Source organism: Drosophila santomea, chromosome 2L (assembly GCF_016746245.2).
Source record: "Drosophila santomea strain STO CAGO 1482 chromosome 2L, Prin_Dsan_1.1, whole genome shotgun sequence".
In the NCBI taxonomy this organism is placed as follows: Eukaryota; Metazoa; Arthropoda; class Insecta; order Diptera; family Drosophilidae; genus Drosophila; species Drosophila santomea.
Genome location: NC_053016.2, coordinates 16,821,179 through 16,843,468, shown reverse-complemented (window position 1 = coordinate 16,843,468; position 22,290 = coordinate 16,821,179). Strand labels below are relative to the sequence as shown.

The following is a 22,290-nucleotide window of genomic DNA, read 5'->3' as shown; positions in this document are numbered from 1 at the left end:
TCGATCATAGATCTTTCGTAGTGAAAAATACAAAATTTTATTAACCGACACTAAGGCATGGACAATAGGGGGTAAGGATATATTTAAGTCTTCCAAGTGTTGACATAATTCTAAGTTGTTCAACCCAAAGAGCCGTGAAAGAGTATCCAGTGATTCCGCTTCGCTCTTGTTCAACAATAAATCTAATTAACAGAGTATTACTTGGCGGACCGTCCCAAGGTGTCTAAATTAAACTTGTGCAGTGATAAGAGGACGCAGCGCTCCAAGCTTTCTTACAGGGTGACTCTTAAAGTTATATAAATTTTTGCATTTATTGGTTTTTACAAACAAACTTACAGGCTAGGCGGGAAATTACAATTAGAAAGAGCAATTTAACCCTGAACAACGTGGATTCCGGCTTATTGTCAATATCTACAAAAGGCACACAATTTGACGAATCACTTAGCAGCCCACTGCATACATGAAGTTAAACTGTATTTCCACAAACCACCGGCTACCTATGGCTAATTGTATGTTGAGCCCACTGGGCTAGGTCTTATTTGACCTTGGAGCGGAAGCCCTTCGATACGAGTGGCGCCACCTCCGAGGGATCGCGTCCCCGCGTTTCCGGCAGATAAAATTTCGTGAGCAAGAAAAGCAGCACGCAGGTAATGGAGAAGGGCAGGAAGACGAAGGCGCCCCACGCGTTCTGCAGCAAAGGAAACGATATGCCAATTATGAAATTGCACGTCCACGAGGCCAAGCTGCCCATCGACATGGCCACGGAGCGGGGAGCCACCTCAAACAGTTCTGCAAATTGGAGAGTACAAATCGAATCAGTTATAGGTTTAAAAATAACCAAGCCATCCAATTATATGGCAAGTGTGTCTGGTATCTGGTTGCCGTAAACAAATGTGTGCTGGGCAGCCATTGAACCCAATTCGATCCCGATTCCGCCTTAATTGCAGAATCACTTCTTCGAAACACGAGCAGCTGCCCCAGTAACGATTAATGGAGCTTTTGAAATGCGCACAAGCAATGGAGTCACTCGACAACTTACCCGCGCCAATAAAGTAGGGAATGGGACCCAGTCCGAATTGGTAAAAGAATATGTAACCCATGATGCAGACGATGCAGGCGATAGCAAACCAGCTAACTTGGTCCTTTGAACAAAGAAAAAGCACAGCATTAATAGATGTTGATTTGCCCGAATAACAAATATAACTCACAATATAAAACAAAACAAAGGCTATGGTGAACAGAAAGACGGAGCACAGAGCGCAGGAGAACATCATCAGTGTTCGTCTATTGCACTTGGCCATTAGCCAAGGTCCCAACAATGAGACGGACAGATTCAGGCAGCCAGCTCCCAAATTGGCCCATTGCGCATCCACCGTGGACAGTCCGGCCTTTTCGAAAATGCTGACCGAGTAATAAAATATCTAAACGGGAAAAAAATTAATAGGAAGGCCCAGGAAAAAGGGAGAAGTATTCGCTTCACTTACCGCATTAATGCCCGAAAGTTGCTGACCACCATGGAAACAGCAGACAATGATCAGGGGCAATGTGAGACGAGGGTCGCGCAGCACATCGCAAAAGCTGCTCGTCTGCACCTTGGCATTGGCCTCAGCCTCCATCTCGGCCATTTCCTGGGCGATAAGTTCTCCCGCATCCTTGCCCCGTAAGCGTTGTAGCTCCCGCTTGGCAGCTGCGCGATTTCCCTTAACGATAAACAGGAACTTGGGACTCTCGGGAAACAGGTACGATGGCAGGTAGCAGAGCAGGATCAGAACCATGTAGGCGGTCAAGGCGTAGTGCCAGAGATCCTCAGTGCCAAAGACATTGGCCAAACTGCAGACCTGACCCACTACCACGCCCCCCGTGACGCCGACGGCAATGAAGACTCCCAGTGTTCCCCGAAGAGCCAATGGAGCTACCTCAGACAAGTACATGGGCAGGGTGGCGGTCACGAGGCCGGAGGCCAGGCCCACAATAAACCTTCCGATCACCAGCATCTCCACGGAGCTGGCTGCTCGGCAAAAGAAGAAGAGCACTGCTCCCACGGTGAACAGGACGCCGCAGATGAGAAAGCATGCTTTTCTGAAAGGATAAGGTAATTATTGATTTATTACTCAGAGCTGGTTTTCTACGTTTTAACATATGTACATACAAAATTAATTTTTACTCACTAATAAAAGTAAAAAAATTAAAAAATTGTTTTCATTACTTAAATGCCTTTACCGTGCAGTAAATAATTATTATGGCATAATACCCGCCACTTATGAATGGTTTCTGAATTGGTGAATTGGCGGATTAGAAACACTTCAGGAAATCCAAGTGGCTTATCCTTATCTTATTGATTAATAGCCAAATACCTGCCGAATTTATTGGCCGCTCCAGCTCCGCCCAGTGAACCGATGGCGCCTCCGACCAGGAACACAGAAACGACGCACGACCACAAGAGATCTAGACCGCCAGTGGTGAGGTTACTCCCGTAGGTGTCGTGCAGGGTCTGATTACACCAAACTTTCATCAGCTGAAAAGATATCGTTGGAATCGGCTTCACTTGCTGGGGCTGTCCATATCTCACCTTAGAGGGGGCGTTGATAACGCCTATGCAGTAGCCTGTGGACACGGCGCCGCCAAATGTGGTTGCCAGGGCCACCAGCAGCAGGAGGTTGCCCCATCGCGGTTTCTGCAAGTGTTCCAAGCACAATTATTTACTCTGTAGCTATAGTTCCCCTGCTTGTTTCTAAAATTCGGACTCTGATAGCGGTTCAGTGCGTCATTGTGCGGGGTCATTTCGAATGGGGGTTGCGTTATCAGTACTCTCTGATTAATTCCTGTTTTGGCATAATCAGTATAATTGGCGCTAATTACGACTAAACTTGACCCACGGGCAAAACTTTCCATTTTTCAGCAGGAACATTTGAGATCAGATGCGATTAGGTCGCTATTAGCTATACTATTTATAGCCAAATGAAAGTCATAAGGCGGTGTCTCTTTATAACTGATAAGCAATGACTGGGAACTCAGCTGAGTATACACTGGGAGATCAGTTTATTTACCAAAAAAAAATTACGGGGTCAAAGTTGCAGTATTAAAATTATTATTGCTAAGTGGAAAGCTTTTAAGCTAACGCTAATAAGGCATTTCCATAAAAAGTACCTAAAAAGTGTCCCCCTTACTGTTACATTATCTATAATCTATCCGTATAGGGGGAATCATATCTTTCGTATCTTGTAACTTGTATCTTATAAGTAACTTCTTAATTCCGCAAAATTTTGTAGATATATACAAAGAATTGGATAAATAGAAGATAATATAGATTAGATGTTCAGAAATAATTGTATGTTCCCATTTGTATTACTATGACCCCAACTGTATATACTTGTTTATATGTCATGTCCATATGGGCTCCACTGTAGGCGAATAGAACATATGCTAATACGTCGGTTGTGTGTGCATGCACATAAATATCTTTTCGACTTTGAAAACAACTATGCGTGACAGAAAATAAAATTTAAACATAGAAGCGCATAAAGCCGAGTAAATTTACATACAAAAACAAAAGGAAAGAGCGGAAAATATTAAAAATAAAATGCGTGAGATAAAAGCGTGAGCAACGGCATCGAAAAAGAAACAAAAAGAGAAAAGTGCAGAGATACAGTCCACAGAATAACAACAACAACTACAAAACAAAGGTGGTAGGTACGAGGGAAATTCGGCGATCTTTATTTGAAACATATTTCAATTCTGCGATCTTCCCGCTCTCTCTCACATGGAAAAATGTCTCACCTGGTTGGGATCCGTCTGCGCCGAGAGCAGCTCCACTCTGTTGGGCTGTGGGTACAATTGCTGGGCCTCCGCCGGCTGACTTTTGGTAGCCATAACAATGGACTTTGCCTGGTAATCACTTTTTAAGGAAACTCTTCCCAAGGCACTCGGAGCACACGGTTGCGATGTGTGTGCGTGTTACCACGTTTAAAGCAATTGTTAACAATTTGCGCTAAGGCAGGTAATCGGGTTCCGAAACAGTGTTGTGCAACGGACACCGAGTGTAGATTCTTAGTTCCCGGTCCCCCAGTAGTTAGGAATGCTAAACCACAATTGTTTGTAAACGGCGCACCGCCAGCAGTGCACGCGGGATCGACTCGGAATCAAAGCGGTACGGTACGGCAGCGTTGGAGTCGGAAGCACGACTGAGCGTCGCCAGCTGAGCAGCATTGGTGGAGAAAAAGCTTTTGCCAAGAACGAACCGCAACCACAACAACGCTTTGGGTGCCGGCAACAGATAAGGGTAACCAAAATAGAACAAAACGAAGTAGTTATACCCTTGAAAACGATTCAAATAGCTTTCATCAAAATGTGTGATTGTTTGTGATAAATTCTCAATCGAAGGCAATTAATAAATAAGAAAGAATGCTATAGTCGAGAAACCAAGGTAGAGGAAGTGTGAACGAGAATTTACAACATTTTGTGGAATATCGGTAGAAATTGGGGAAAAAAATATAACAAAATTTTTTTTAATATTTTCAAAACTATGGGCGTGACAGTATTGGGTGGTTTGTGGACCTGACATAGCAACATTATTTATCAAACTTGCGCTGCGTCTATTTCTAATCTGAATATTTTTAGGTTTTATAGTTCCTGAGATCTCGACGTTGTTACGGACGGACATGGCCAGATGTATATAATTTATATGGTTTTTCTACCTGTTACACTTTAATATTTTAAAAATACTTAAATATTTCCTAATAGCATTAACAGTTTCTAAATAATCAACCCTTTGCTAGAATAAAACAAGATATAGTCGAGTTCTTTGACTATCAGATCCTTAGCTGGTGGGAGTGCGAACGAGAAAATTCAAAATTGATTTACAATATCGATAGATATTGGCCAAACAAATAAAAAAATAAAAAATATCGAAACTGTTTTCAAATAAGGGTGCATGAAAGTTTTGGGCGGTATAATGGGCGTGGCCAAAATGTTACTCGGCATACCGATAGAAATGGACAACAAAGCAAACGGACAAACAGAGACAAACTGTCTCTGGAAGGCGTATCCAGGATTTCAACGAACCTAGTATACCCTTTTACTCTACGAGTAACGGGTATAAAAAGCTCCTTTAGTTTTCATTGCCAGAAACATTTGGTAGCAAAAAAATATTTTCTAATAAAAAGAAGACCACAAAAACATAAAAACCGAAAATGTAATAGGGGAACAAAATATTTTCAGGATTAAATTATTTCTTGATTAGCGCTGGTCTCCGAATAACTTTAGAATTGCGCTCCCGGTATCGATAAAAAAAAACGTAGTGATGCAAAATCTTTTGTGACAGTATGCGAAAAACGTTAATTTATTTCGCAGATACAAAAAGGATTTCCCAGACAACATAAGACATTTTTAAATTTAGTTAGCCCCTGCACACGCGACCATCTCTAGTCGAAAGTGCCATCTCTACGCCCTCGACCAGCTGTTCAGTTTTTTGTTGACGTTGTAGTTGGAACCGCAGCGTCTTCAACCAGCGTTTAGGCTTAGCGTTAGTTACTAAGAAGATCGATCGCTATGTCGGCGGTGGCCTACGACTCCCTGCTGTCCACGACGGCGGTGATCAGCACCGTCTTCCAGTTCCTCTCCGGCGCGTAAGTCATCGTCATTAGGCTCTCATAAGCCCATGCAACTGGCTTTGTCCAAAGCAATATCAACTGTTTGATTTCCCTTTACTTGCAGCATGATATGCCGAAAGTACATACAGAAGAAAAGCACGGGAGATTCTTCCGGAGTTCCCTTCATATGCGGATTCTTATCGTGAGTAGAAACTGCCGACTTGGCACTACTAAGATAAATTTGAATTGGTCGCGCTTGGCGGGGCTACTTTTTCTTAAAATAAAATATGTGTACTGGCGCATGTATTAAACGTCTTAAGTGGCATGTTATTAAGATTGAACCATAGCTAAAATGCTCTAAGTTTTGAGTATACTAGCTGCACAGGACTATTAATTATTTTAGCTTTACATACATATTTTAGAAACATTACATGCCAAACTTGACGGATTTAGCATTAGATATCAGCTTAGTTCATTCCCTTAACGGTTTATACAGCATCTAAAGTTAAAGACATGAATTGTGGGAACTTTGCTTGGCTGGCAATACACCCCTGTGTTCGGCCTTTAACCAACTTAAATAATTGAAAATATTTGAACAGGTGTAGCTTTTGGCTGCGCTATGGAGTCTTAACCAACGAGCAGAGCATTGTGCTGGTCAACATCATCGGATCGACGCTTTTTCTGGTCTACACGCTGATCTACTATGTGTTTACCGTCAACAAACGTGCCTGTGTAAAGCAGTTTGGATTCGTTCTGATCGTTCTGGTGGCGGTCATTCTCTTCACTAATCAGCTGGAGGATCAGCGCGATCGAATGATACACGTCACAGGTACGAGCACGTTTTTGAATACAGTTCTGCAATGTCAGGTTTGCTACATTCCGGAATAAACTTCCAGGAATCGTGTGCTGCATCGTGACCGTGTGTTTCTTCGCCGCCCCGCTGGCTAGTTTGCTGCATGTGATACGGGCGAAGAACTCCGAGAGCCTTCCCCTGCCCCTAATAGCCACGTCCTTCTTGGTCAGCCTGCAATGGCTAATTTACGGCATACTGATATCGGACTCATTTATCCAGGTGACCCACTTCCCACAACTGGCTAGACAAACAGCAAATAACGACGGCGATTGTTTGCTTTGCTTTTTCAGATTCCCAACTTTCTTGGCTGCATACTGTCGCTACTGCAGTTGGGTCTGTTTGTCCTGTACCCGCCACGAAGCTACTCCGGCCATGGCTACAAGCTGGTCGAACAGGCGGTGCCGTTTTAGGGAGCTAATCGAACGGACGCAGCCACGCATTTTGCTTTGGCTTCCGAGCGTGCTGCATACAGGGTTTATACATGCTGCTTGCTTAGACGCCAAGCTTATTTACTATAGACATACGTAAAAGTAAGCCTATATTTATTGTAAAGTATTTATTAAATCCGAGGATTTGCCTCGAATATCCCGCTACTTACGTTGCCTTGCTGTTCGGTGGCGCCCATTTAAATGTAGCCTGTATTCCTAATAAACCAACACACGGAAACGATTGATTTGAACTAATCTAATATTAACACAAAAGCCCGAATTTGTTTCGGCACGTTCTGAACAGATAGAGAGCAAATTGCTGACTGGAAATTATAATGAGTGAACCCAGTGCACTTTGCTGGGCTGCGGTCATTGGTATCGATAAGCTGATATGCTGATATTCCGGGCCATAAAATGTTGAATTAAGCGACCGTAAACTGGCTGTTTTGCACCTCTGATTTAATGAAAATATTCGTTGGCGCGGGGTGAGGTCTGATCAATGAAATCGACTTGCCTTAACTCAATAATAGTGCTTATCGACCTGCGTGGAATTAGCCAGTAAACATGCAACCAGATAAAGCGGTAATCTTTATTTGGCGCCCAGAAAACCACCAGCATCGATAAGGTGGCATTTTGGGGGGCGGAAATGATAAAGCGAGATCATAAAAAATATTTCAAACATTCAAATTTGAATTGGAGAGACAGACGTTTATCACTCTGGCGTTAACCAATACTGGCTTGAGAGTTTTATGGGTATGTGCGCAACGGTCACACTGCTAGAACTCTGAATCATTACTTTGTATTCAACCCAGATAGTATTTAAGACAAACCCCGTTTTAAGGATGCAGGAACAGAGCCCCGAGCTGTACGAGGAGGTGAAGCTCTTCCGAAATGCCCGCGAGCGGGAGAAGTACGACAACATGGCCGATCTGTACGCAATCATCAACACCATCCAGCAGTTGGAGAAGGCCTATATACGTGACTGCATTACTCCCCAGGAATACACGGCCGCCTGCTCCAAGTACCTGGTGCAATACAAGGTGGCCTTTAAGCAGGTGCAGTGCGACGAGTTCCCCTCGGTGGAGACGTTCGTTAAGAAGTTCCGACTGGACTGCCCGGCGGCGCTGGAGCGGATTCGCGAAGACCGACCCATTACCATACGCGACGACAAGGGCAACACATCCAAGTGTATTGCCGAGATCGTGTCGCTGTTCATTACCATCATGGACAAGCTGCGCCTGCAGATCAACACCATGGATGCCCTGCAGCCGGATGTCAAGGACTTAGCAGACAACATGAACCGCCTGTCACTCATACCGGAGGAATTCGACGCCAAGCTGAAGGTGGAGAAGTGGCTTGGCAGCTTGAACGAGATGCAGGCCTCCGACGAGTTGAGCGAGGGACAAGTACGCCAGTTCCTTTTCGACCTGGAGTCGGCGTACGCGGACTTCAACAAGCTGCTGCACAGTCAGTAGCTATCAGTTTCTCATTGCTTACGTGTATCATTAAATTTATATAGCATATTCCCATATTAAACAAGTTTTCTATATACCTCATGATCGCGTTGTATCACTTTAGATAATGGCAGTAAGTAAATTGAAAAGCGGTCTCAAAAAATTTAATTCATTTTGAATTAACAGGGGTAGCTGTTTCGTAATTTCGAAATAATATAAAGCAGGACTTTCTTCAAATTACGTTAGCTTACAATATTAATAAAGGGTTATTTTCAATACTAATGGATACGTATTTAAACGGCAATACAATAAATAATTGATTGTTTTTAGTAAGTTGAGCAGTAGCGAGACTTTTAACCTAGTACAACTTCTATTCATTCCGTTAACTTAAAGTTACGATATAGCTTGGCCCCTTGCATTGAATCATGATACGAATCATGACAAAATTAAAAATATTTAAGAAAAAAATAAAGTCTTATAGTCCCACCATTAGTCAAACATTCCAACAGATTTAAGTAAAAACGGCAAGGCACTTCATTTTTTGCATTTTGTTTGGATTTAATCGTATCATCTTTTTTGTATTTAGTTTAAATATTAAGGTTATAATTATACATATAAGTTTAAACCGATTACAATAATTAATTTTTGTTTGTTTTGTTTTTTCTCATTCACGTTATGTTTGTGGTTTTGTGTTCTTTAATATATATACTTGTATTTTTAATTTACTGTTCTGCTCTTTCCGGTTTCTCTCTTACACTCTTAAATCTGTTAAATCGTTTTACGCCTTTAATAATTAATAATTGTTACTCTTTATCTTTGTAAATTTATTTGTATGCAATGTGAAAATGGTACTTGGTATATTTATGCGGATGTTGCTGTATGTTTTGTTTTACTCTTTGCTGTGTGAGGGAGTGTGTGGTTGGTTTTAGGAGTCTCCTCCTGCCACATGAAACACTTTCATGCTGGGTTTTTGTATGCAAGTGTGGGGTATGCAAGTTGAGGCTGAGGGGAGGAGGGAGGCGTGGTCAGGACGCTGCTGAGCGGCGCCTTTACAGTGCGTTCGTAGTAAAAACGTTTCTTATTAAGTAAAGTATGATCGCTTATCTTCGTATATTAGATAATCCTCCTCCGACGCTGGAGAAGATTTCTCGCTCTCCACCCCGTCGGCGGGTGCTTGATGTGGTTGTGGTGGCGGCTGTGGTTGCTGTTGTTGTGGCTGCTCCTTGACGAGCATCAGCAATTGCCCGGGAATGCCCGGCATCGCTGATGTCGTCTTCACTATTGCTGCTGAAGGCGTGCTGGTTGCATCTACGGTCGTTGTGGTGTTGCCGGCTGCTATTGTGGTCACTTTTGAGTTGGTTGCGAGTGTAATGGGAAGAGCTCGGGCATTGCTGGCGCTGCTCTTGCTGTAGATGTGGTGAATGGGTGTGGTTGTTGTTGTTGTGGTGGTGGTGGTGCTGCTGCTGCTGCTATTGCTGCGAAGGCTATAAAAGTCGTTCGCGCGGGCGATCTGCAGGGGCCGCCAGATCGTGTTCTCCGGAAGCTAGTTCTGTCCGGCCCAGTACGAGGGCGAGTACCCTTGCTTGCCAGCAGACTTCGACTGGCTGGTCGACTGCTGACGCTGTCCGGCACTGTTCGAGTCCTGCAACGGATACGGTTGGCGATCAATACCTATGTTAAACGCAATCTGCACTCATTGATGCTGCCGCCTTCCCAAGCAGAATCAGAATAATCTGCTTTTTTTTAGGACTGCACCCGGCCATCCATATAACAGTTTTGGATACACATATTCCTTGATTATATACACGGCAGTTTTATAATAAAGTAAAGGCACATAAACATGGATATGCATCTGATTAGAGTACAAGCCCTTCGGCGATCGATAACTTCTTTTTGGCGCCGCTTCTGTAGGACACATGCAACTAGAGACTAGATGATACGAAACATATTCTTTCGATAGGACAGGTTACATGGGGATAAGGCATGAGTGGGAGTGTTAAAGTTATGCAGTTCACCAAGAATTAAGCAACTTTACACATGATTACAACAAAGGAACTTACCCGGCGGGATGAGCTATGAATCCTGCCGTCCATCTAATAGTTGTCCCATAAAAAATCAAAAGAAATTATAAAGAAAAGTCAAACAATAGAACAGTTTCATGCATTTCTCAATTATATGCCTCACTACCGTGTATGTAATGTTTAATTCCGAATTAAGCCAACAATCTTCCCACGGACACGGCTTACTCGTACTGATGCTAATGCTCTAAATCAATTTCAAAATATCAGAAAATGCATGAAATGTTATTTGTTAGTAACGATCACATGTGAAAAGAAAACGGTTTAATGACTGACACAAATAAAATACTTTGGGTGTGTGTTTTACAGAAGATGTGCGTGTGTAACAGTGATTAGTGACGTACAAATACTTGATTAGTTAGTGTTAATGTGGTGTTATATACTTTAATAATGGGGAAAAAAATATACAAATACATGCAGTTCAACAAAATCAGCTTCACAGCCACAAGGAAAACAAGATTAATGTGATATCCAGGATTAGTGTAGGCGTGAGCTTATTTAAGGACATAAACAAATATCTAAACGAAGTCAACAAATGTGGAATGTAGTGGCGGGTGTGCAGCTACACGATTGATGAAAAATAAAATTGTTGTTGTGTACATATAACGAGATGAGTTCCCTAAGCATTTCATCAGTCGGCGAAGAAGGACAAGTCGTTGTGATTGTCGCGAACACAGCAGTCGATATTCTGTTCAAAATTATTGCATTGACTAGAAACGCGCTGATTCTGACACTGGGCAGCGTCTGTTTGCCAGATCTGCTGGTATGTAACTTGAGGACCATTCCCATGAATGAGGACATGACTATCCGCCCCTCCGCCTACAACAACCTGGAGTGGTAATTCTGAATGTACCTGGTGGATGGGCTGATGAATCATATTGTGGTGTCCGGCCGCTGGCATCGGCAAGTACATGCCGTACGGTTGGGCAGAGGTGCCTCCAGCCGTCTGGGTGTTGGGCATGTTAAACGGCGGCGGAGTGCCCGAATGGAAACTCTGCTTTTCGTACGACTGAATAACGGAAAATACAAAGGTAAAATGTAGACAGGTGTGGAAAAGGTGTTTTAACCAGGGCTGTGAATTCTTATTGTTGTGTTGTTTAATAATGGCGCAATATAACGCGGCCATCATCCCAGCAAGTCAAATGATTTGCTTAAAGATGATTTAAATGTTTTAACATCGAGGACAGGGTTAGAAGATCCTGTATCGCAGTCCACAGCCCTGCTTATAACCATACGTACATTAACCTTGTTCAGCGCCACATGTCCCTTCCCGTACATAGAAGAGGTCAGATCGGATCCAGTGCCTGCCTGTGACTGGTTAGACACCGTCTGAGTTTTGCTCTGCTGATTCACGCTCGACGAGTAGCCGCCCTTGCTGTAATCCTGCGTGGTCTGCGACAGAGTGTCATAGCTGGTCGAGCCGTAGCCCGCGCTATACGAAGGCTTCGGGAACTGTTGACCGGAGGCAGTGTTTGCTGCCGGTATTTGCTGCTGTTGAATCAGTTAAGACGTTGTTGGGAATTGCATACAAAATTATCCGAAATGATTAAACTTACTGGATATATGGCGGGTGTGCCATATTGAAAACTACCGGGCATTACATTGCCGCCATAGAAGTAGGCGTAAGGAACATTTAGCATGGGCGCACTTGAGCCTGCCTGTTGTGACATTGTGCTGGAGACCTGCAAGATAAACATTTTTACCATCTGTCTATTCATTTAAGGTGAACCCATACATTGCCGACCGGACTGGAGTTATTGTCAGTGCGGGCAAAGCGTCCGTCATTCATTGCTGAATACGTCACAGAGCCGAGGTTGTCACGTCCAGCTCCTAAACTGGGCGGCGGATAGGTCAGATCGTAATATCCCTGCTGCAATTGAGAATAAATATTTAACGTTTGCCTTACGGGAGTATGCTGGGCGTGTTATTATGGCTGTGAAAATAATGAACGTCACTTTGTCAGACCCTTTGAAAAAGGAAGTTAATATGTGAAAATGGTCTGAAAAAGCCACGTACCGGTTCAAACAAAAAAAAAAAAAAATGAAATATGTTTAATTCAATGTAATAAATTTGTACATTAGTCAGATGTTAGGTTGAAAAAATGAAATGAATACGATGTTAGTAATCGAATGAAATGGGTCAGTAAGGAGGACAGATTTAGAATTCGGTGTTATTGGGGATGCAAAATAATTCAAAAGCTTGAAAACATTTTGTAAGCATATTTGTTCAATTTTAATTGGTTTTGCATCCCTAATTTCCACAACTACATTTTAGATTGAAATTAGGAAGAACGTTCGGATTAGTTTTTGGTTAATTTTGAGTGTAAAGCAGAGCCTGGGAGGTAAGCAATACATGTGGATTCTTTTTTCTTTTCTTTTTTTTTTGTTGTGATGATAATGCCAGGAATTTGGGACTGGATAGAAACGGAAGCGGATGGTTTAACGAAATGAAAATGCAGGAGTGTCAGCTTTTTACACAATCACACACACACTCAAACAGACACAAGTAGGAATAAGGACTTGATCACAGACATCGCGGTATATGTTATAATGTACAATGCACTCTTAGGAACGGTAAGGAGTGGGAGGCCGCAACGTCAACGAACCCGAGCCGGAATAACGATTTCGATCAGCAGCGGGAGGCAAGTTGGAATGCGCTGAGCAGTTGTCGTATGCGTTTTAATGGAACTAAGACTTGACTAATGCGAAAACGTTGTAGCAAACATTATGGGAGGATATTGATAATATTAATGATTGATTAGAAACGGTTCGATTGATTGGTCGGTTGCATTATGTAGTTGTTGGTTTGGTATTTGCTTTTGCTTTTCTCCATGAACTCACCACATGTGGCACTCTCTGTTGCATCATTTGCAATTCCTCGTAGGAATACACTGGTTGCTGATAGTATGGCAATCCAGTCTGAATATATTGACTAACCATTTGGATGTTGGTGGGCACCAAGCCGCTGCCGCTGCCACCACCACTACCAGCACCACCAGCACCCGATGCTCCGCCCACGCCGCCGGTGCTCGCTCCCGCACCTTGTCCGCTGGCGTTGCCCGTCGTCGTGGCAGAACTGCCCCCGCTGCCGCTGCTATTGCTGCTGCTGCTATTCTTGTTGGTCAGCGAGGCTAGCACTGCAGCGGTGGTTCCGGTAGCTGTCTGGGCAACGGCCGATGTTCCCACCGAGCTGGCGCTGCTGCTGTTGTTGTTCACATTCACACCGACGCTGGACGCGCTGCCACCGGCCACGCCGACTCCACCACTTACGCCGCTCTGGCTGACGCCTCCGCCCACGCCGGCTACGTTGCCACTCGCAACGCCTGCCGTCACATTGCTGACCGAGCTGCTGCCGGTCACGTTGTTATCTAGGATTGGTAAAGTTTTAGTCTAAATGCGCATACTGGAAGGTGGCCGAAAATTGAGATTTTGCTTAATATTATGTACAAAAAGTCGCAATTAAAAATTCTATTTATTTTGGAAATCCATATTACTGCAGATCCAAAGTGGTGGCTTATAATAGTTTTGTTAAGCAAACTCTCTAACTTGGCAAGAATATGCATTTAAGATAACTAAACCGGAGAACTAAATGTTCATGTGGGCATGACTGCAATGCCTGCTCTGTATTATTAAATCCGCGATTACTTACTGTTCGATACAACCGCCTGGTTAGCACCTGCTTGACCGCTCACCCCACCGCCATTGCCAGTACTTCCGCTGTTGCTGCTCACTCCACTGCTGGTCGAGACACTGAAAGGTCAATAATCAAAATTTAGTGATGCAGGGACCCGCGTCTGAACGGAATATGTACTAAAGAGTTGGGTTAGTCGGAATATTGGAAAAAGCGGGACATGCTGAGCGGGAGTTTCGCGCTTACCTGTCGTAGTGAGCGGCGCTGCTCGCCGTGGTCGCATCCTTTAGCTTGGCGCTGGAACTGAAATTGGCGTACTGCGAGGACGCATTGCTCGCACTGCCAGAGAACCTGAACGGGCGAGAGGCCGCAATTAACCATAATGGAGAACCAAGTCCAAATCAGCAAAATAAGGTACGTGCCATCCCCAGGGAACTGGTTATAATGGAATTGGGATTGACGCATTTGATACTTACCCGCTGCTGTTGGACAGTCCAGTGTTGCCATAAACACTCTGGCTTGACTGGTAAGCACTTTGTGGTGTCGAGTATCCGGATGTAAGGAAGGCAGAGCTTGCATTGCCACTGTTAGGTGCGGAGCGCGATTGCGGATTAGGTTTTTGGGACATGAACGAGCATTTAATGTGTTAGGAGAGAAGAAAAACAGTAAACAAAATTAGGATTAGCTTTCTTTCGGGTGGTGCGAATTGTTAAGCAGAACTTGCATACAAACAAATAATGGAATCTTGAATAAAAATATATATTCAATAAGGATTGTACCCCTTATGGATTTGTAAGTTGGCCTTTTTGAAATTAGGCTGTTGCTTACAAATATTTTGTTCAATTTAACATATATTATATACACCAAAAGGTTATTTTCAGCGGTAATACTCTTTGAATAATAATAATTAAATAAAAAGAAAAGAAAAGGAAGCGCAAAAGCCACGACTTTACTGACCTAACAAGTTTAAAAATAATTTAGATGGCACCAATGGATCTTCTACATAACATATTGTACTGGCAATGTTAATTATTAACCAGAATATGAACATCTAACGACGTTTTGGCAAAGCAAAATCAATTCCCATTTAAATGAGCACGCCAATGGTAAGTTGGAACAAAATAAATCTATATGTTATAGCATTTATTAATGTTCATATCATGACTTTCAGACATACGAGCATGGCTAGATCGACTAAATCAGTGATCCCTATCAAGAATATCTAAAAAATATTTTAGAGTGAATCAAGACTCTCTGCTAGGCTACCCTTTAGAATTAAATATAAAACAATTAGTACTGAATCATGTCATACCTTGTGCTGTTTTGGCTGCTGCTGCCTCCGACCGGAATGTTTTGCGTCGCCGTTCCTCCGCCGCCGCTTACCGCACCTGTACCGCTTTGTGCTCCGGTGCCAGCCTGCTGCTGGTAGGAACTGGGCTGGTATGAGCCGTATCCCTGCTGCTGGTAACTGTTGGCCACCGAGCTTTGAATATTCGCGTATGTGGAGCTGCTGTAGCCACCGGGTGCCGTTGTCGGAAAGCCACTGGTTGCCTTGCTCGCTCCACTGCTCTGGTATGCGTTTTGGTAGGCGTTACCACTGCCGCCCGTCTGTCCGTACGGATCATTCTTGGCTAGCTGATCGATTGTGGCATTCACCGCTGAGCTAACACCCTGCTGCTGTGCCGTCGATCGGCTTGTATAGCCTGCTGCACTCAAGGCATCGCTCTAAAAATGGTTATTGCTATTAGATTCTCAAAAGTGTATGCAGTATGTTACAAACAATCGCATTAACGAAATCGTGGTAATAATTACTTGGGTAATGATAGGGATACAGTACGGTACTCACAATCTGGGAACTCTGCAGTCCCGCCGCTAGCGTCACCTGCTGTTGTTGCTGGGATTTGCTTTGGTAGTCTTCTGCCTGCTGTTGCTGCTGCTGACCATCAATGCTAAAGCCCGACCCAACCTTTTCCGGCAAAGACTCGAAGCCATCGTCCGTGCCGAAGTCCAGAGCCCCGAACTGCACGTCCAGGTAGCCAATGTTGTTCAGTGCATTGTCTCCAGGCATTTCAACGGCACTCGCAGGAATCTTCGAGGGTGGTGGCAGCTTAACGCGAGCCCTTCGTATCTGCGGTTGCTGCTGCGATTGCTCGCCGGTACCAGATCCAGCTCCCGTTCCAGAGGCAAACACGTTTGCATAGGTGTTGGGATACGGGCTGACACCCACGCTAGTGCTAGTTTGGGAGTAGGCGGCTACGGGGTTTTGCGCGTAACCCGCTGGCGCCGACTGTACTGGTACAGAACCTGGACTGACGCCCTGGCTGGCCAACGAGTTGAAATACTGAGATTGCTCGACAGACAAGGTAGCAGACGGCTTAATAGGCGTCGTCTGCTGCTGAAGTTGCTGCTGCTTTTGTGCTTGGTGCACCAGCGTGGCAGCTGCCGAGGCGGCGCTTGAGAATGTGTCGGGAGATGCGGATACAAAGGATGGCGGTGTGCTGCCCGCTCCTCCGCCGGCAGCTGCGCTCGCTCCTGTACCCGCTCCTGACTGTGTGGCCTGGGACTGCAGCTGGGGTGGTGGATTACTGACCGCTGCGCTGTATTGGAGCAACGGCGTGGTCGCCGAGCCAGTCAGCGTTGCTGGCGGTGTGACTGCCGCTGGACCACTGCTGGAGCTCTCCTCCAGATGAGATCCCTGCTGCACTAACTGATGTTCAAGACCTGGTGGCGCCGATATCTCGCTTCCAGCCACCGCGACGACACAAGCTCCAGTTCCGCTAACCACATTAGCAGCGGATTGTGTTGCCAGGTTGCTAGTGGTAAATACCTTGCTGTCCTTAAGCGAGCCCTCATACTCCTCGTTGTTCCAGTCACCCCAGGCATCGTCATGAGCCTGTTGCTGCTTCTCGGCGTTTTGGGCAATGGTGTTGTCCCACAGCTCAACCTCGTGGTGATCCTCGTTTGCGTTGCCACCGCGACCAGATCCATAAGCACCGCCAGGGCCTCCGCTTCCGCGATCGCCACGAGGGCCACCGGTGCGTCCGCCCATGCGGCCGCCGCCGCGGCCAGATCGAGAGACAAAGCCACCGCCGCGTCCACCGCCACCGGCACCACTACGTCCGCCGCCGTTGCGCTGCCCGCGGTAGTTGTCATTAGTCCGATCATCACCGCGGTCCTGACCAACGTTTTGTCCTGACCATGGTTCACGAGACTCCCGTTGGTTGCGCTCGTTCTCGCGAGTCTCTCTTCCGCGCCCTAAAATAGAAAACCGTGTATTAGTTTATGTTCAGAGGAGGAGGATTATTTCATTAGTTAATATTTCGTCTAATTACAGCTAAAGCTTAAATGCCAATTATCATCGAAATATTGAATGATCTTAATTTGAATATATCTCCCACCTTGGTGCTGAACCAATATCTTTAGTAGTTTGACAATGACTAAATTTTAATTTTTATAATACTTACATCCACGACTGTCACTGGAGCCACGGGTGCCTCCGCGATTTGAGCTGCGGTTTCGCGACTTTTCCCGCTTGTCCGCGTTAGCATTGCCATCGGCCCAATCGCCATCGCCAGCAGCGCCATCACCCGTGTTACTTGCAGCCTTGTTCTTGCGCTTTTTCTCGTACTTGGCAAAGGCGCCCTACAATAGATTCAATTAAATACCTGGAGCGATGGATATTAGAATCGAAACCAACCTGCGGTAGCTCCTCGATCAAAAAGTTGGCCGCTGCCTCCAAGTCGTAATCGCACTCGTTGAGGGCACAGCAGACCTCCTCTTCGGAACGTTGGGTCATGGTCAAAAGGAGGAGAACCTTCTCGTTGATCTGCGGATCTTCTGTGGTGCTATTGGTGATCTGGGCAATGCGCAACTGTTCGGTGGTAGCCTTGGGCTGGGCCTTCTCTGGCTTGTCTGTCTTGCTGGCATCCTGACCGCCCTTCTTGCCAGCGGCCGCAGCATGTGAGACTCCATCGAGATGGCCGGCACCTCCTCCGCCGGAGTTGCTGGCATTTGACTTTTTCTGGTTGCGGGTATGGCCGCCGCCTCCCCCGCCGCCGGAACGAGTTTGTGTGCTCATCTCTATGTACACTGTATATACAAATTAGCTGCAATACGGAAAAGATGAAAGATTTAATGTTAAAACCAGGGAATCTACAATCTGAATGATAAAAATTTAAGTCTGTGCTGACTGGATGCTGAATCTAAAGAATCTGAATATGCTGAGTATCTAAAGATCAATACAGATAAGTTATAAGAATAGAGAGTAATAATTGTAATGTGCCAAGTAACATATATTTAGTAGTGTTAATGATTTAGAAAGTCAACCGACTCTGTATTGTATTAAAATAATCTATACGGATTTAATAACAAGCCTAGCTAGATTCTAGTTGCTTGATTAGATATATGTATGTCAGTGGCAACAACTTTTCGACCAGCAGTACTAACTATAATATAATATGAATCTAATCAGAATTTATGGGGTATTTAAATGTTTTCTGTAATTAGCGATAATGGAATGGATAAGATCAAAGTCTTGGATCGTCGGCGTGAAACTATTAGTGATAAACTCCCACAATCCAGACATCTTTTATCTACGGATGTGTAAAAATGGCTAAACAAGTGGCCGAAAGAGAGCAGCGAAGGAAAAGCTGGCAAACTGAGAGTTCAATGTACATTTAATAAAAGAGAATGAAAGAACGTGAACAAGCAGACACAAGCCGAAGCAAAGGAGTGCTAGAGGAAGGGAAGAGCGTACGCACAAACAAAGCGAGCATTCAGAAATAACAAAAATAATGAAAAGAGATATCAGGGGGGAAGGGGGAAAATATATTGGCAAAACAGGTAACAGGGGTGGATGCGGGAGACGTTGGCGGGGTACATGACCACAATGCATCCAAGCCGAAACGACAGTTTGGTTTTCCAGGTTGGGGTGCTTTATGGGAAAGAGAGCGGGAGAGGCGACCCCGATACTAAGTGCATATCTGAATTACTCAATTTTTGTTGTCAAAACAGTTTTATCAACGTTTGCCGTGAATAACGCCTTTCCATGCATTATTCATACACAAACACTCATGTACTGCCGCACACAAACAAAAGACCGCTGTCGCCATCACTTTTCCATCAGGTTTCGCATTTCGCACGTACACCATGATATGGAAATTTGACCACGGGAACTGGGGACCTGCGATCCGGAACCCGGAAACTGCTCAATACCAATTGCAACGGGAATCGCGGGGACTGACATACACAAAAATTGATTTATAAACTCCTTGGCCTCCTCGCTTCGGTTTTTCGCTTTCGCTTTTGTGCTCGCTCTTCTGCATCTGCCGTATGGGCATCTCCCTCGCACTTGCACCAGCGCGGGCTTACCAGTGTTGCCAGGTTCGAACGAAGCGAGACGGCAATTGGCAAGGCCATTAAATCAACCATAAATTGGAACACAATAGTACGTTTAGTAATCGAGGTAGCGGGTCCTAGAACGGGCAATGAGAATTAACTACAATATTTGCACAAACACACCAATTCACGGCAGGACTCGGATTGCACACATCACTAGGCACGCCCCGGCACTTCGCAACACTGAATGCGAGGGCATTGAAACCGAATGAAGCGCACAAAGAGGAATGCAAAACCGGACAAAGTGGCGTACACTGCGCCGAAGAAAACAAAATGTACGGAACGTTGGGGTTGAAACTTGTCCAATATGTAGCATACTCGGCAAATATAACGCACTCCCAGTTGCACTTTTTGGGGCGAACGGGAAATATAGCCTAAATAGAACCAGCCATGTGCACATACTTCGACGCCATTTCTGCAACGCCACACTAGCCGACTCTTTCGCTCTTATGTAAACCAAGGGACCCAGTAATTGACGGCGACCGCCGCTCCAGACAGCGGCCACTATTGAATTTTCAAGGGAATTTTACGCTGACAAGGCCCCGGAAAATAAGTCGAAAACACGTTCCATAGTTTGGGGACCACTTAAACTACACTTTAACACCTCAGCAGGCTTTCGCTAACGGCTTTAAATTGAAAAAACAAATTTTCAAAACGGAGTCACACACAATACCTGCAAATGCGCCGAGAAACGCACTTTTAATGTGACCGCTTGTGATGTCGATCGATATGCCTTTATGTGGTCATGCAGCCCTCAATTCAGAGTTAGAAATTAGCGGTGCCTCAAACCAGTTCTGATAGTTTTTAAATTTTTAACAAGTTTCTACCAACGCCAAAACGGAAAATTATCAATTTGCTTTAAGCTAACTTAAGCAACTGCATTTGATTTAAGCAAATTGGGCCTCAAATAAACTATTTGCTTTAAAAATGTGATTTTTATTTACAGGCACATTAAGGTTCCGAACTCTGATTAAATCAAGTCGTGGGTATATCGATACCAGATGACAAATTTATGGCATTTGCACACCTCTATCGTCAACAAAACATTACTTTTGCCAAGTATGTAAACAAAAACAGTTCATGTATAAAACTATGAACAAGATGGGACGTTTGATGACAAAACATTAATTATATTTACCCAGGCGGGCAATGAGAAAACATAGTTGCACCAATTGCATGAGTTATTGGTAGATGCAATGGAGGAGCTGCAAAGTAAGTTGGATAAGATCCTAGTAAACCAAAATGATATTCTCGCACGCCTTTGTCAGGTGGCTCACATTAGGCCCACTGGTGACTTATACAAGGCGGAACTCGACCTTTTTCCCGGGATTGATCCCCAGGAGCATTTCAATCTGGACGCGAATCTTTCAAAACCGGCCATAAATATAAGATTGCATGCAGCTTAAGCCTAAATGTCGGATTATTATTGATCTTACACTCAAATTATTCACCGCATCCTGAACCGCTAAAAAACAATTTTTCAGATTATATGATTACGATATTTTCTTATTATTATTATTTAAGTAATTGTTGTATTAAGCAATACAAATATATTAACAAAACTATTTTTGATTAGTTAAGTAATGCTTTATTCCGATTATAAACATTCATTTCGTTTTGCTTAACTATTTATAATGTGGTCTAACAAATCTATTCTTTAGAATCGATCTAATTAATTTATAATTGCTAGTTTATTGAATAACTAAATTAATATTTACATGGGTGCTGAACAAATTTTGCTTACATATATCAGCATATGAAGTCCGCCATAGTTCCTTTTCTAGAGCAATTTGTAGTTTGTAATTTCTATGAACCTTTATATTAAAGTTATTAAAGTTCGGAAAATTACATTAGTCGGCAAGAATGCATGTAGTATCCGTATGTACTATTCCAAGTAGGTCGCAAACAAGATAAGTTAAATAAGATTTAAGTAAACATTTTCGGAACAATACGTAATAAACTTTCTTTTCCTCACAAACAGGGATACTGAAAACAGATGGATATATCCAGGCGAATACATGGCCGATATGAGAGGTGCCTTTTAGACATTTAAGCGACGTTATCGTAAAAGAAACCACAAAGAAACATACGGAGAAGGATTAAACGGACCCAAAAGTGCAAGCTAGATTCTGATTGGGATTAGCTGATCAATTGGTACCAATGCTGGATTTCGTTTATTTGCAACGTTTAATTGAGCGAAAGGAATAAAAAGCCAAACCGGTTTTGGCTCTCTGAAGAATGTTGTGTTCTTTCCGCTTAAATGAGATTATTTTTGGCCTGCATAGCACCATTAAAAACGCCAGTTTTTAAACCGTAACGTTCTGGTCGACATCCCCTTACAAAAATATGGATCAAAGATTTCACCACCTAATATGTCTTCTAAGTCTTTATAATATTTGTTATTATTTACCGTCAATTGCAAAGCAACCTAAAGTATTTTGGATATCACTGCCACTAACATGTTTTGTATTTAGTTCGATTGTTAAGGAACTTGTTAATATATTATAAATTAGGTGTTTTTTATCTGAATTGTAAATGTTCGGACAAAATAAAGGAAAACACTTTTATTCAAACAATTTGAAGAGATGTTTGTTTTAACGTTTCTGAAGGTTTTGCAAAATGTTTTCCTATATAGGGTTATATTCTAACATATGTTTTGAGCTCATATGTACATATTTTATATTTGCATATGGGACAACACCATCGATATACTCTACTCAACATTCTTCAAGGTTTCGTCATCATCATAAAAGAAGTGCAAAATTTTGAAGAGACACGATGCACAAGATATATTGCTGGTGGATGGATACTTAATCGCCAGTTCCACTAAGACAAGTGATTTGAAATGAAAACGACAAGTGT

At 43.7% G+C, this 22,290-nt stretch overlaps 4 protein-coding genes and 1 long non-coding RNA gene across 15 annotated transcripts; 3 read left to right on the top strand and 2 right to left on the bottom strand.

The window, feature by feature from the left end:
* Positions 1–13: 13 nt before the first annotated feature.
* On the bottom strand, positions 14–7,157 carry LOC120451381 (solute carrier family 2, facilitated glucose transporter member 1). Of its 2 annotated transcripts, none has more exons than XM_044006403.1 (7): positions 7,040–7,157; positions 2,570–2,674; positions 2,355–2,515; positions 1,485–2,079; positions 1,209–1,421; positions 1,040–1,142; positions 14–789 (listed from the first exon to the last, which is right to left on the bottom strand). In XM_044006403.1, exons 1-7 carry the CDS (start codon positions 7,064–7,066, stop codon positions 536–538), a joined length of 1,458 nt encoding a protein of 485 aa, XP_043862338.1. In that variant the 5' UTR covers positions 7,067–7,157; the 3' UTR covers positions 14–535. The 2 variants fall into 2 exon arrangements, with proteins under 2 accessions (XP_043862338.1, XP_039490977.1); XM_039635043.2 differs by lacking the exon at positions 7,040–7,157 and adding an exon at positions 3,778–4,193.
* LOC120451397 (sugar transporter SWEET1) lies at positions 5,452–7,107 on the top strand. The gene is made up of 5 exons (XM_039635068.2): positions 5,452–5,624; positions 5,713–5,790; positions 6,188–6,417; positions 6,485–6,660; positions 6,732–7,107. The coding sequence occupies exons 1-5, from the start codon at positions 5,548–5,550 to the stop codon at positions 6,849–6,851; spliced, it is 681 nt and encodes a 226-aa protein (XP_039491002.1). The 5' UTR covers positions 5,452–5,547; the 3' UTR covers positions 6,852–7,107.
* Positions 7,158–7,634: 477 nt separating the features above from the next.
* On the top strand, positions 7,635–8,425 carry LOC120443905 (vacuolar protein sorting-associated protein 28 homolog). The gene has a single exon (XM_039623334.2). The coding sequence runs from the start codon at positions 7,712–7,714 to the stop codon at positions 8,342–8,344; it is 633 nt and encodes a 210-aa protein (XP_039479268.1). The 5' UTR covers positions 7,635–7,711; the 3' UTR covers positions 8,345–8,425.
* Positions 8,426–9,116: 691 nt separating this feature from the next.
* Positions 9,117–20,145, bottom strand: LOC120443904 (protein lingerer). 9 transcript variants are annotated; one of them, XM_044005722.1, is made up of 15 exons: positions 20,102–20,144; positions 17,729–18,137; positions 17,496–17,673; positions 15,878–17,286; positions 15,344–15,756; positions 14,508–14,615; positions 14,278–14,382; positions 14,050–14,150; positions 13,242–13,768; positions 12,137–12,271; positions 11,958–12,083; positions 11,641–11,889; positions 11,255–11,410; positions 10,384–10,416; positions 9,117–9,965 (listed from the first exon to the last, which is right to left on the bottom strand). In XM_044005722.1, the coding sequence occupies exons 2-15, from the start codon at positions 18,107–18,109 to the stop codon at positions 9,867–9,869; spliced, it is 4,020 nt and encodes a 1,339-aa protein (XP_043861657.1). In that variant the 5' UTR covers positions 18,110–18,137; positions 20,102–20,144; the 3' UTR covers positions 9,117–9,866. The 9 variants fall into 9 exon arrangements, with proteins under 9 accessions (XP_043861657.1, XP_039479267.2, XP_043861661.1 ...); XM_039623333.2 differs by having other exon boundaries at positions 11,647–11,892; positions 20,102–20,143; XM_044005726.1 differs by having other exon boundaries at positions 11,641–11,892; positions 13,338–13,768; positions 20,102–20,143.
* Positions 20,101–21,965, top strand: LOC120443906. Of its 2 annotated transcripts, XR_005615608.1 has the most exons (5): positions 20,101–20,206; positions 20,375–20,487; positions 20,571–20,640; positions 20,697–21,322; positions 21,410–21,965. It is a non-coding gene; the product is annotated as an uncharacterized LOC120443906 (long non-coding RNA). The 2 variants fall into 2 exon arrangements; XR_006356454.1 differs by lacking the exon at positions 20,101–20,206 and having other exon boundaries at positions 20,296–20,640.
* The last annotated feature ends 325 nt before the right edge of the window (positions 21,966–22,290 follow it).

What these genes read in the sequence shown, in the direction of transcription:
- LOC120451381 (XM_039635043.2), bottom strand. Translation starts at nt 3,870, where the DNA reads ATGGCTACCAAAAGTCAGCCGGCGGAGGCCCAGCAATTGTACCCACAG. An exon ending in TTATCAACGCCCCCTCTAAG is followed by an intron (nt 2,516 to 2,569) that starts GTGAGATATGGA and finishes ATATCTTTTCAG; the next exon opens with CTGATGAAAGTTTGGTGTAA. An exon ending in CCTTTGTTTTGTTTTATATT is followed by an intron (nt 1,143 to 1,208) that starts GTGAGTTATATT and finishes CTTTGTTCAAAG; the next exon opens with GACCAAGTTAGCTGGTTTGC.
- LOC120451397 (XM_039635068.2), top strand. Translation starts at nt 5,548, where the DNA reads ATGTCGGCGGTGGCCTACGACTCCCTGCTGTCCACGACGGCGGTGATC. An exon ending in TCGAATGATACACGTCACAG is followed by an intron (nt 6,418 to 6,484) that starts GTACGAGCACGT and finishes ATAAACTTCCAG; the next exon opens with GAATCGTGTGCTGCATCGTG. An exon ending in TATCGGACTCATTTATCCAG is followed by an intron (nt 6,661 to 6,731) that starts GTGACCCACTTC and finishes TTGCTTTTTCAG; the next exon opens with ATTCCCAACTTTCTTGGCTG.
- LOC120443905 (XM_039623334.2), top strand. Translation starts at nt 7,712, where the DNA reads ATGCAGGAACAGAGCCCCGAGCTGTACGAGGAGGTGAAGCTCTTCCGA.
- LOC120443904 (XM_044005720.1), bottom strand. Translation starts at nt 18,109, where the DNA reads ATGAGCACACAAACTCGTTCCGGCGGCGGGGGAGGCGGCGGCCATACC. An exon ending in CTCCAGTGACAGTCGTGGAT is followed by an intron (nt 17,287 to 17,495) that starts GTAAGTATTATA and finishes TTTCTATTTTAG; the next exon opens with GGCGCGGAAGAGAGACTCGC. An exon ending in AGCAGCCAAAACAGCACAAG is followed by an intron (nt 14,616 to 15,343) that starts GTATGACATGAT and finishes CGCACCTAACAG; the next exon opens with TGGCAATGCAAGCTCTGCCT.